The sequence below is a fragment of the Cydia pomonella genome, chromosome 25 (genome assembly GCF_033807575.1).
Source record: "Cydia pomonella isolate Wapato2018A chromosome 25, ilCydPomo1, whole genome shotgun sequence".
Lineage (NCBI taxonomy): Eukaryota > Metazoa > Arthropoda > Insecta > Lepidoptera > Tortricidae > Cydia > Cydia pomonella.
In genome coordinates this window covers 508,699-522,806 of record NC_084727.1, presented here as the reverse complement: position 1 = coordinate 522,806, position 14,108 = coordinate 508,699, and the positions used below count along the sequence as shown (strand labels likewise).

The window sequence follows — 14,108 nt, the reverse complement described above, 5'->3', positions numbered from 1 at the left end:
TAATAAATATGTATATCCATTTAACAGTCCCGTATTACTAATGTTAAAATAGACCTATAACGTTGAAAGCGAACGCAGCCGACGCGCACGAATGAGGGTGGACAGTGCGGTCTAACTTGGACACCCACCCGCTATCACCAACAACCCGTGAACAAGATGCATGTACCTGCGTCGAAATATCGGGAGCTCAAAAACAATTTAACAATATAAAAGGTATGATCACGGTCAATGTCCCGGTTTAAGTCTAATGAAGCTAACCGTGAATCATTCATAACTTTTAGAACATATTAACTCCAAAATATAGTTGGTTATACCAAAGATAATTTAGAACAGAGGCGTGTTGTCAAAGTAAGTTTTGTAATCAACTAAATTTACTGCTATCTTTTGACACAGGGATAAAACTCTTAGAATGACATATTATTATGGCTATTTGACCCATGTTCTTTTACTGATGTGTGTTAAATATCAAACGGTGTCGCCATCTGTACCCCTAGTGTAAATTTAGTCGATAGCGAAACGTGACGTACGCGTTTGCGTTAAGTCTCATTTTGTATGGGTTTTTGAACAGCGCGCCCAGCGGGACGTTTTGGAAAGTCAAAAATCTCATACAAAATGACACTTAACGCAAATGCGTACGTCACGTTTCGCTGTCGAAAATATTTACACTAGGGGTACTGATTTTTTCTTAGATATTATTTATCTTATACTAAGTTATATATATTTTTGGTTATACAAACGCAAAAGTTTCTTAATATTAAATATGAACAATATATCGCAGTAAAAAAAAAGTCAACTTATTTTTGGATCAGTCTGTATTTATTTATGCGTCCAATACGGGTCACCATACGTAAATAGATAATATTTTTCAGGCAGACGATTGGTTCGACGCCAAGTAAATATGTTCGCTTTCAATTCAGGTATGGCGTCTCAATGTTGAAAAGAAGTGAATAACGGAAATGTAGTTTGCAGTGACTAATAATATTCGTATACACGGTGTAACATGAGGAAATCGAAAGATTTTAACAGTGTATTCCTGTACCCCTAGTGTAAATTTAGGCGATAGCGAAACGTGACGTACGCGTTTGCGTACAAAATGAGACTTAACCATTTTGTATGGGTTATTGAACAGCGCGCCAAGCGGGACGTTTTGGAAAGTCAAAAATCTCATACAAAATGACACTTAACGCAAACGCGTACGTCACGTTTCGCTGTCGAAAATATTTACACTAGGGGTACTGATCACATTTAGAGGCTAAAATGTCATATAAACTTTTCTGATTTTCGCCTAGTTACAGAGTAAATAAATACCAATTAAAAAAATCTTATTGTAACTTAGTGCAAAACGTCTTTTTGATGGCGATGAATGGCGATGATGCCATTATGAGGCGTAGTCTAAATATCCTTAGATGTAATGTTAGTTTATTTCTGTAAATAGCCTATATACAATCCCGTGTATCAATACCGTCGCTTTGGATTTCATAACACTGCGAACACAGCAGCCGCCGACCGGATTTACAACTAGAAGTTAATTATATTGTGACTACATCGTCAGCTCCATGATAGATGTCAAAAATGTACAATTAACCTTTGTAAAAACTAGGTTTTACGAAATAAAATATCGTTAAAATACATTTTGAGTGCAAGTTTTACTATAACATTACCTTTTTATGTTTCTACATTTAAAAATATGAAAAAAAAAATTTTTTTTGGCAAAATTTACTTAAAGTTCGCGAAGAATTCTCACAAAATGTTTTTATTTATAAAATTATTATTGCACAATACAAGAATGAACAAATTTCCGACTTATTGCTAAAGCATCCTCTACCGACCATTGCGTTAACCGGAAAGTGGAAACGCATTTAAATATTATGTAATATTTAAGTATTTTCTATATATTTCCAGGTACATAGAGAACAAGTTGCAAGAGGCCCTGAAACTGGACAAGGGCATGGGCTGCGAGATCCCGGAGCTGGACCCTTTTTCTAGGGAGGTCACACAGTTCGACAAGGAGTTACCGAAGATCAAGTGCGAAGGGCAGGACTGGGTCAAATGCTACGTAAGTTTACTAATTAATAATGCACCATAACGAGAAGCGTCAACTAGAGCGCGCTTTGCTTTGGCTGACCGATGCAGACTGCGAGCTCACAGCGAGTACAGTGGGTCGCGATATTGCATGGAGAAATTATGAATGAATTAATTGATAAAGTCGCTATGCACTTTTACGGCTGATGGTACTTCCAATATGCAGTTCGTCCAAATCCAGTCCAGATATAAGGGGCGTAGTAAGCCTTCAGTAAGAAATGCATATACTTGGAAAAATTCGATCAATGCTGCCGTGACCCCGGTGGCCGAGTGGCTCAGGCACTTGCCGCGATAGCAGAGGACGCTGGTTCGATTGCAGCCTGGGGCACTGGAAGCCTTAGTCACTTTTCTTAGTTTATGACATTTAAATATTTCAGCTTTTCAGGACTGCCATAAAACAAACCTAACGTATCTATAGGATAACCTTACAAAATTCCTGAAAAGTTAACGGTTTCAGAGTTATGACTAATGATAAATCTGACAATCATTGCATTATCCCATACTCCCACCCATCTACTCCCATCTTAAAGGCCGGCAACGCACTTACAACCCCTCTGGTGTTGCAGGTGTCCATGGGCGGCGGTAATCGCTTACCATCAGGTGATCCGTCTGCTCGTTTGCCTCCTCTACCATAAAAAAAAAAAAATTATGACTTTCAAAAATTATGTCAAACGAAGGGGTCCGGTAACTATTATATCTGTGCCATCTGTGATATTAAGTGATAATATTCCTCACAAGTTTATTTATTCTGTTTCAGCACTCCAAATGCCGAGTAATAGACGGCGTAAAAGACCACCACAAAGACATAACGTGTACATTCAGGGACATTCTGCACCATACCGATCGGCAATACACCATCGGCCCCCCTACGCAGGTGGGGGGGGATGACGTGTACGAGTTGAAGGAGAGCGACCATGTTAAAGTAGCGTGTGTTGGGAGGAGGAAAGATGAGTGAGTATTTTACAAGCTTTTGTACACCGTGGGTCAATTAAACCCGACAGACGGGGTCCTTAAACTATGTCCAATAGAGAGGTATGGGCACTGTGAAGGTCATCTCGCTTTATGTGGTAGGGCACAGCACAGCGGATGTCATTCCAGAACTAGCAGAGCCCAACTGGGGAAGTACCTCCGCCTAACAGAAAACAGCAGCCAAATAACACTAAGGGTCCTTTCGACCAGAGATGTGCTATACTGTGCTATGCTATGTTTTCATACATTTGAAACGTAGCTGTAGCTGCAAAATGATTATAAAATCGACCAGTCCAACTCCCTAAAAACCCACACATACACATTTTTACGCATACAAAGCAGTGTGACCACCATAATGGCGTGAGTTAAAATGTGTCTTAACCAGTACAGTCGAAGAGTAGAAAAATAAGCCAAGTAACACTAGACCCTACTCACAGTGTTGTGTTCCTGCCGGTGAGTAATTTTGCCAGAACTCAACGAGGGTGCGGAGTGTAAGGGTTGGCAACGCGCATTAACTTCTCTGGAGTTGCCGGTGTCCATAGGTTACGGAGGCTGCTTACCATCGGGCGGGCCGTATGCTTGTTTGCCACCGACGTAGTATAAAAAAAGGTTTTAAAGGTGTATTATAGACCGCATTTAGAGACTAAAATGTCATACAAAGTTTCCTGAAATCGATCTTGTTTGTGAGATAATGCCAATTTTTGCGATTTTTTCTATGTAATAGTTTTCTTAGTAATGTAGGAAACTTTAGGCCTATTTTTAGTTCATTTATTGTAAATATATTTGTAAAAGGCTGTTTGTTTCTAAAAAAAAAAAAAAAAAATTGTGTCTGTTATAACATAGTGGAAAACGCCTTAGACGCTGCCACTATGAGACTTGGTTTAGACATACCTACTGACAGACATTAAAGTTTTCAAGAAAACTCGATTTTTTTTGTCTGTAAATAAAAAACAAACTTAACTTATTCGTTGTAATGTTTTTTTTTCACCAAGGTGTAAAAATAGATAACGTGTCGTGTGAAGAAAAGGCAAAGAAAATTGTATTTTGCCAAAAAAATATTTTAACGAATATGGCCAAAACTCATATAAAATTTTTTGCTCCTTATGACCTCAGGAAAGCGTAGTTAAAATCTGTCACGTTTAATTGGCCCATAGTGTACAACTTGCCCTGTATGTATGTGTTTGTGTGGTATGTATGTGATGAAGCTGAAAATTTGCATACATATGTAAGTCGGGTGACAATGCAATATTATGGTACCATCGAGCTGATCTGATGATGGAGACAGAAGCTCTGTCAAGTCTCTGATAAAACAACGCAACCTAATTATGTTTGGGGATTTTGAAAGCAAAGTACAGTCAGCTATAAAAGCTATTATCAAAAATGAAATTTTGGACACAAACTAATTTCAGCAACAAGAAAGCGGATTGGTCGGGCAACACACTCGGGTTCCGCCCCGTCCCGCCGCTGCCGTCCCCCGCGGGCCGGGAGGACTCCTTCAACGTCGTCATATTTGGCTTCGACACGACGGCCAGAAATGGCTTCATCAGGCGGATGAAGAAAAGCTGGCAGGCGTTGAAGGATCTAGGATTTACTGTTATGGAGGGGTCAGTACCTGATTTTTTTAAATACTCTCGGCTTCCTTAGGGGTTAGTAATTCAGCATAGTTTTTAAGCCCCGACGCGAAAAGAGGGGTGTTATAATATAAGCAAGGCTCGGAAACCGGTTAGATTTCCAAACCTTTATTATGTACTTGACACAAAACCGTCTAATCTCGGCTTCGCTCGAAAACACGATATTTTCAACCGGTTATTATGAGAATAGTTCTTGTCAAATTAACCGGTTTAGTAAGCAAAAAATATGTTAGGTTTTAAATCCGAACTACGGCACGTGGACCTACGAGGTTTGATGTCCTGTCACGGTCGCCATCTTCGGATGGCGTTAGGAAGAATGTAAATCAAACAAATGTTAGGCACGAACTGAAGCACGGTTATACAGTGTACATAAAGTTGCATATACATCAGGCGCGGATCCAGCCCTCAAAAAAGGTTGTGGTCACAGCCACCCTAAAATCGGCCAAGTGCGAGTCGGATTACGAACTCACTCATTAACAATCATGACTCATGAGATATGATCGTCGTCGTTCATGAACGATCATCAGCCTATCGATCGCAATATACTGTGAAAGTGTTACGTCACAAGACTATAAGGGGGTACCTATGATTCCCCGACATATTTTTTGTAGATTATTGATTCGCAGACAACGTTTCGCCGAACATCGTTTTGCAGAGGGATTTATTCGTACCTAGATGTAACTTTTGGTAATTTTGGTTTTACAAAAAAAAAATACCCAATTTCATTTCCCAAATATTTTTTTGCAGCTGTACATTTTTCAATCAACCTTTTTCTCTATACTTATTTGACAGATTTCAATTTAACAAATACAAATTACCATTTCCGTAACAACAATTCAACAACATTCATTAGACCAAATTTTTTTAACTTTATTTAAAAAAGTTGAACAATTTTTAGTTTATCAAACATGTTTAGTCTATTTTTATTTATTTTTTACAACAACATGAAAACGAACTGTTGCCAAAAAAGCGGGCTAGGTTAGACCTGCGACACTCTTAATAATGAACTCTTGTTAGAAAATCAGGTTAAGTTAGAACTGCGACCCCCAGAAATGCAAACGGTTGCCGGAAAAGAGAGTTAGGTTGGAGGTGCGACCCCCACAAAAACGAACTGTCGCATAAAAATACTGTGTGGTTAGGTTAAGTTAATAGACTTTGCTATACATAAAAAAGAGACAGCAACGTATTAAAATGACTAAATAAAAAACACTACTACACTAATATACTTTCTGCCTCGCACTGCTAAACTGTGGAATGAACTGTCGCCTGCGGTATTTCCGGACCGATACGACCTTCAAACCTTCAAGAAAAGAGCGTACTCATCTTAAAGGCCGGCAACGCACTTACAACCCCTCTGGTGTTGCAGGTGTCCATGGGCGGCGGTAATCGCTTACTATCAGGTGATCCGTCTGCTCGTTTGCCTCTTCTACCATAAAAAAAAGTCTTTTGGTTACAGTTTTTTTTCTTTATTTCTTACTTTCTTATTTAGCAAAAAACTTGGTAATCCGTTAGTAACCTAAGAATTTCATTTGGCAGAGTAATCTGTCGGATTAAACAATTTTTACTCGAGTAACGTTTTTAGGGTTCCGTAGCCAAATGGCATAAAACGGAACCCTTATAGTTTCGTCATGTCCGTCTGTCTGTCTGTCTGTCTGTCTGTCTGTCCGAGGCTTTGCTCCGTGGTCGTTAGTGCTAGAAAGCTGAAATTTGGCATGGATATATAAATCAATAAAGCCGACAAAGTCGTACAATAAATTCTAAAAATTAAATTTTTTTTAGGGTACCTCCCCTACACGTAAAGTGGGGGTGAATTTTTTTTTTCGCTTCAACCCTAGAGTGTGGGGTATCGTTGGAAAGGTCTTTCAAAACTAATAGGGGTTTTCACTAAACATTTTTGATAAAGTGAATATATTCGGAGATAATCGCTCCGAAAGAAAAAAAAATGGGTTCCCCCCCCTCTAACTTTTGAACCATAGGTCCAAAAAATATGAAAAAAATGGTGGAAGTAGGGCTTAAGAAAGACATTAAATGAAAACTATAGCGGACATGATCAGTTTAGCTGTTTTTGAGTTATCGCAAAAAGTTTTCCCTTCATAGTAAAAAGACTTATTTTAATTAGGTACTGATTATGCAAACTTGCCTATTTGTTTAACTCAGGTGAAAGGTACCGTTTCATCCCTTGGTTAACAATTTACTATACTTTAAGCTCCAATTTAGCTTATTGTGACGGAAGAGTAGCTACGGAACCCTACACTGAGCGTGGCCCGACATGCTCTTGGCCGGTTATTTTATTAAATTAAATTTCGAATAAAGTGACAGTTACTAATTTAGCAATTACGGTACTACGAGTACATACATATTACCCGCGTATAAAGTAATGTATCGGAAATCTTAAACAATTTATTGCAGTCTATGGAGCCCTGTTTAGATAGATAACTACGCTGGCAATATTTTTAGAAATTTGGACTAATATTTGTAAATGTCTCGGGTTTCTAAGACTCGTTAAGCTAAAAACAATTGCCCCTGTAATGTTAGTAAATAAATGTTATTCTTGTAAATAAGTAGGGGTCAGCTGATAGTAACATGCTCCAATATCTAATAATTAATACAAAAAATCACTCTACCTATCGTGTTTCGACCACGGGTTTCTCGGGTAATTGTGACGGTTACTAAACGATTACTCTACGAAAAGTAAATCCGCTTATACTCGTAAATGTACCAAGTTGCCAACTGACTACTCTGCGTAATGAAATTCTGCCAAACAGTGGTCTGCCAAAGCGTCTGCGAAACAAAAATCGGCGTAATTTTACTCGGCGAATCAATAGGGCACCCTATTAGGGTTGTGGGCATGCCCATCGTGCCCACAACGGTGGATCCGCCCTTGATATACATAGCGTTGATGACTTACCACTACTACGGTATGGAAGGAACGAAAAATTTATGGAAATTTTGGGACACTTTTTTAGTAGAAATAACATGAAAATATTCGAATTTAAAACAAAAGTGTGTGTTAAATAAAATGGCTCTCTTTTTACTTTCCAGATACAACATCATAGGAGACGGGACGCCCGCGGCCCTGTTCCCGATCCTCACGGGCAAGAACGAGCTGGAACTACCCGACGTTAGAAAGAGCAAGCACAATAATGGCAGCCTGGACTCCTTCCCTTTCATATTCTACAAGTTGAAGCAGGACGGGTGAGTGCTTTCAAACCGTGTCGATCGTTGCATTCATGGTGACTCGTATTGACATGTTAGTAAAGGTTAGATTTGACAAATCTGCGCGTCATCGTGGATGACACGATTTATATAGTGATTATAATGGTATTAAACATGAATAGTTATTTTTTTACAAGGGGGCAAAATTGTTGTTAAAAGGCTGTCAATACCTAAAGCGCGCACACTGTCTATTTGTATCGGAGTAAATGAGATAGCACTGTCGCATGTTACTGGGCCTGGGCAAGGGAATAATAAGAAAAATATTTAAATAATAAAAGTGGATTATTATTAGTGTAATATTTTACTCAACCACGGTTTAGATATAAATGTTTTGAAATTGTGATTTTAATTGCAGACCCATAAGTAAAAACAATAAAGACATAAAACCGTTTAATTATGATTTTAAGACCAATCTTTGCAATTATTTTCTATCGAGCCGATTTCGTTCAATCATGTATCGAGTACAACCACGGTCTTTGAAATATAATTAATATGAACATATAGTTTTCTTACTTGACTAAAACAAATAGTCTTTCTTAAAAAACTGTTTAAATAACATCAATTTCAAGGACATTGGGTGTTGACAGCCTCTTAACCGCTCGTGCTAATATTGATTATAATACTCCGCACGCTCGTTGAGCTCTGGCAACCTTACTCACCGGCAGGAACACAACACTATGAGTAGGGTCTAGTGTTATTTGGCTGGTTGAGGTGGAGGTACTTCCCCAGTTGGGCTCTGCTCTTTTTTTTTTTTTTTTTTTTTTTTTTTTTTTTTTTTTTTTTTTTTTTTTTTTTTTTTAATACTACGTCGGTGGAAAACAAGCATACGGCCCGCCTGATAGTAAGTAGAAATGGTAATCTGGAATGACATCCGCTGTGCTTTGCCCTACCACACAAAACTAGATGACATTCACAATGCCCATACCTCACCGGCAGGAACACAACACTATGAGTAGGGTCTAGTGTTATTTGGCTGGTTGAGGTGGAGGTACTTCCCCAGTTGGGCTCTGCTCTTTTTTTTTTTTTTTTTTTTTTTTTTTTTTTTTTTTTTTTTTTTTTTTTTTTTTTTTTTTTTTAATACTACGTCGGTGGAAAACAAGCATACGGCCCGCCTGATAGTAAGTAGAAATGGTAATCTGGAATGACATCCGCTGTGCTTTGCCCTACCACACAAAACTAGATGACATTCACAATGCCCATACCTCTCTTTTGGACGTAGTTTAAGGACGTACCCGGGTCAAGACTATTTAGTGAAGACTTTTCCAGGTACCGCACAGCGTACTTCGAGGACATGCCCAACATCGGTACCTTCCAGTACCGCTTCAACGGCTTCCGCCGCCAGCCCGCCGACCACTACCTGCGCTCCTTCTACCTGGAGGACCTCGTCGCCCGGCCCTCCCCCTCGCACTGGTGGAAGGGGAAGAAGTCCTACTACTGTCTGGGGGACACGCCACAGTTTAAAGTCATGATAAACATCACTGAGCAGGTAAGACACGACAAAATTTGTATAAAAATATCGAATATGTACAGTGCCGTCTGAAAACATCGACACGATCGAAGTGCCAATAATATGTATACACGACGTTATGGTCCATATATTAGAGTAGTGTTTACATATTTTTGGCACTTTGTCTGTATAAATAAATATATAGTTTATTTTTTATATTTTTTTATATTAATTCAAGTTTTGGAGACCTTTTACGTCTCTAAGAATAATTTAATGATCTTTTTTTATATCTGGCACTTAGAGCATCATCTCTAAAGAATTTTAGTATTTACGGGTTGTATTTTTAAAGCATAGTTTTTTGTGTAATTCGACGTTTAGATACTGTATACATCTCTAATAATTATCTAATATTTGATTGATTCCATATTTGTAATTATATTTTGTTATTTTTAATGTTTCTAAAAAAAATATAAGTGTCCCTGTGGCCTATTTGCTGATCTCTGATCCTACTTAGAAGACTTGAGTACCCCCCCCCCCCCCCCAACATTGGTCTAAGGGGAAAAAGTCGTACTACTGTTTAGGAGACACACCGCAGTTAGTCATGATGATCACTGAGCAGGTAAAACTTATTACGGTATTTACTAAAATGACAGCTGAATTGCTCCAATGTATCCTACCGATTTGTCATTTTAGTGCTTAATTGGTAAAAATGGATGATTGGTTAGTATACAGGTAAATTTTTGTGGAGGATTAACACAAACTATGTGTTATTATCGCCGATAAGACCGCCTGTTGTCACCTCTGTCTTCATGGCGACCGGTTTGGCCTAGTGGGTAGTGACCCTGCCTACGAAGCCGATGGTTCCGGGTTCAAATCCTGGTAGGGGCATTTATTCGTGTGATGAGCATGGATATTTGTTCCTGAGTCATGGGTGTTTTCTATGTATTTAAGTATTTATAAATATTTATATATTATATATATCGTTGTCTATGTACCCTCAACACAAGCCTTATTGAGCTTACTGTGGGACTTAGTCAATTTGTGTAATAATGTCCTATAATATTTATTTATTTATGTATTATGTATGTTTTTCTGTTACTGTTTTTTGAGGTTGGGCAATAAAGAGGATGTGTATTATATTGTACATACCTATTTGTTTCTATCGTTGAAAAAGCTAGTATTTAAAATCGTAATATTCATACAATGGTGACCTTGAACGCAGGTCATTATTATACGCGTCGGTAAGTCAACACTAGGGTTGACAACGCTGTTTTTTTTAATAGCCTAATTTGTGTCCCACTGCTGGGCAAAGGCATTCTTCCGCCACTCATCACGGTTTCAGCCAGTCGTTGCAAAAACAGCCAACATTTTTGGTATTCCATGCCTAAAGCGTCCTTATGCTCCGGACCAGACGTTCCCGTCACTTTTAGATTTAAAGAATCTTTTATTTTATTACTCATAAAAATATTACAATTCACTTACATCAGTAAAACATACTTATATTAATAATTAATTATATTGACAAGTACATTTTTATCTATTTATAACATTAAGTGCAAATTTTGTTATATTCTTGCAAAACTATACAAAGAGATATTGATGTGGGTAGGTAGACAATTTTTAAAATGTTTTTTTACTTAAAATAAATATTTCCCTCGTAGTTCCTGGAGTTGGGCGGTAAGCGTTTCATCTTCACGTTTATCGCCGATATCACGCACGACGACTTCAACCTTATCAAGAACGCCGACGACGACACCGCCGCGTTCCTGCACAGCCTCATGTCCAGGGCCGAAGATACGCTTATAGTTGTCATGGGAGACCACGGACCCAGGTGGGTACCGATGACCACACGTAGGCCGCCCACCCTCGAAACTTGACACCCTTCGGCCAAAACTCCTCGTTGAAGGTCGCTAGACGTTCAGTCGGAACGCTCACCACCTTGAATTTACTTCGAGGACGAGTCCGGACTTTACTCTCACAGTTTACCTTCGTAAGGTATATATAATAGTTGTAGGTGTATCCTGCAGGTACGCGAACGTCCGCGACACGCTGCAGGGCAAGCTGGAGGAGCGCCTCCCCCTGCTGGCGGTGCGCCTCCCCGCGCGCCTGGCCCGCGCGCGCCCGCACGCGCAGCGCGCCCTGCAGCACAACGCGCGCGCGCTCACCACGCCGCACGACCTGCACAGCACCATACTGGACGTGCTGGATATGAGGCAGCATTGGAACCCCTATAAAGTGCGAGGGGCGGATTACACTAGGGCGCTGACCATGTTGGAACCGGTAAGTCTAAATAAGGAAATTTTATTGATAGATTTTCGACTGACAATATGAAAGTAGGTACCAGGAGCATATAAGACAGAAGGAGACAAACACTAATTATCGCTCGAAGCTCACTCGCGCTGACTGAATGTGATTGAAATGTATACAAAAGTACCAGGAGCATATAAGACAGTAGGAGACAAACGCGCGCGCGCTCACCACGCCGCACGACCTGCACAGCACCATACTCGACGTGCTGGATATGAGGCAGCATTGGAATCCGTACAAAGTGCGGGGGGCGGATTACACTAGGGCGCTGACCATGTTGGAACCGGTAAGTCCTAAATAACGAAACTTAATTGATAATTTCGACTGACAATATGAAAGTAGATACCAGGAGCATATAAGACAGAAGGAGACAAACACTAATCATCGCGCCAAAAATCTACCGGTTCCTATTCTGCCTCCTACAGTTCATGCACGCTCCCTATTCCATTCTGGATGTGTTGGATATGAAGCAGCATTGGAACCCGTATAAAGTGCGGGGGGCGGACTACGTATTGACCATTCGTACTTTCATACATTTTACAAATATTATTTTATTGTCATAATGACACATAAATAATAATAGTTTTTGATAAAATGACTGGAAGTAATATAAAATTGGGTACCAGGAGCATACAAGAGCTCGAAGCTAACACGCGCTGACTACGCCACACGAATGACTGTAATGGTGATTCAAGTATGACTAAAATGTATACGGATTGTTGATTTAGTCACCTGCAATAATTTATGCATATTTTAGTATGGAACCAACTCCGAAATCGCGAAAAAGCTTTTCAATCTCGTACCTTACTTAGGCAACGAAGCTTGCTGAGTTGCCTAAGTAAGGTACGAGATTGAAAAGCTCTCTATTATGTCACGACCACGATTGTATAAAATACTATTTCGGATCTGGACTTTATGATATAAGTATTGTCAGAAGCCAAAACACGAATGCCTAAAATTTCTCGATAGAAAAAAATGCCTCTCCTCATTACGTTGTTACCTCAGTGTAACTAAATAACGCATCTTTATGAAACATAATCTACTTTAAAGTAAAGATGTTATTTTTTTTAAGTTTCTCAGAACTGAATATTATCGTTTTAATGATAATATCGAGATATTTATTAGCATTTTTGATTTCATGAATTCAACTGAAAACGCCCACTTTACGCATTTCGGCTTCTCTTTGCGCCCTATACGCGAGCAACGTAGCGTGTGGTCGGCCGTCGAGTCTGACCTAGATCAGACGCATGTCGTTCGCTCAGCGATCCAAGCTTTGTTATAACCAGATGCGTTGACCCGGACTTCTATTCATTAGTAACAGAATTGGAGGTCTACTTAAATCGAGCGTGCTAGCTGGAAGGGAGGAACTGGCGGGCGGGGCTTACGAGTAGATATACGCAGACTTAGTAGCCCCTTAATATTGATTCAATCTTCAATTTTGTTTTCAGATCCCTCGCAACCGCTCTTGTAGCGAGGCAGGCATCGAGCCGCACTGGTGCGCTTGCCTCGCGTGGCAAAACGTGTCTACAGACGACCCGTTCTTCGAGAAGACTGCGCAAGCGCTCCTTGACTACATCAACTCGCTCGTCGCCACAGTCGGGTAAGTACGAGGCGTTCTGCACTGATGCGCTTGCCTCGCGTGGAAAAACGTGTCCACCGACGACCCATTATTCGAGAAGCCTGCACAAGAATTCCTCGACTACATCAACTCACTTGTTGCCAAAGTCGTGTTAGTACGAGGCATTCTACACTGATGCGCTTGCCTCGCGTGGAAAAACGTCTCCACCGTTGACCCGTTGTACCAGAAAACTGCATAAGCGCTCCATGACTACATTAACTCGCTAGTCGTCACTGTCGGGTAAGTGCGAGGCACGCTTGCCTCGCGTGACAAAACTTGTCCACGACCGTGCTTTGAAAAAACAGCACAGCATTCCTCGACTACATCAACTCGCTCGTTATCACAGTTGGGTAAGTACTAAGTGCTTAGATGTAATAGGCTGCAAACGAGCAGACGAGCCGCCTGATGGGAAGCAGTCATCGCCGCCCATGGACATAAGCAACATCGGAGGAGCCACTTATGCGTTGCCAACCTTTGAGAACCCTAAAAACCTGCTTCTTGAAGAACCCCATGTCATAGCGCAAGGGAAACACCTCAGAAGGTAGCTCATTCCACAACTTGCACGTTCTGGGAAAAAACGAGCGAGATGCCCGCTTGTTCTTGGTTTGCCACGTGTCGAGAAAGTGAGGATGAACTTTGTTTCTTTGGCGGACGACGTTTAGATTCTCGTATTATGCTCATGTGGTACCATTTAGTAACTAAGTTTCGTAGCCAGCTATATAATGTGGACAAGATTCCCGGTTTGTAACTAGTAACGTATTATAACGGTACCACACCCGTTTGGTAACTAAGTTTCGTAACCAGTATACGTATTGGGCCTGACCGTTTGGTAACTAAG

General features: G+C 40.2%; 2 protein-coding genes across 5 annotated transcripts in view; one reads left to right on the top strand and one right to left on the bottom strand.

Moving 5' to 3' along the window:
- The window catches only part of LOC133531521 (ommochrome-binding protein-like), a 302,438-nt gene that overhangs the window by 49,718 nt on the left and 238,612 nt on the right, over positions 1-14,108 (bottom strand). The window lies entirely within an intron of this gene.
- Positions 1-14,108, top strand: part of LOC133531518 (uncharacterized) — a 57,198-nt gene that overhangs the window by 37,163 nt on the left and 5,927 nt on the right. For all 4 annotated transcript variants that reach the window (XM_061869782.1, XM_061869781.1, XM_061869784.1 and 1 more), the window contains 8 exons: positions 1,903-2,056; positions 2,840-3,033; positions 4,461-4,655; positions 7,725-7,877; positions 9,165-9,384; positions 11,007-11,176; positions 11,373-11,625; positions 13,101-13,252. In XM_061869782.1, coding sequence (XP_061725766.1) covers positions 1,903-2,056; positions 2,840-3,033; positions 4,461-4,655; positions 7,725-7,877; positions 9,165-9,384; positions 11,007-11,176; positions 11,373-11,625; positions 13,101-13,252 — 1,491 coding nt within the window. The remainder of the gene's footprint in view (positions 1-1,902; positions 2,057-2,839; positions 3,034-4,460; positions 4,656-7,724; positions 7,878-9,164; positions 9,385-11,006; positions 11,177-11,372; positions 11,626-13,100; positions 13,253-14,108) is intronic.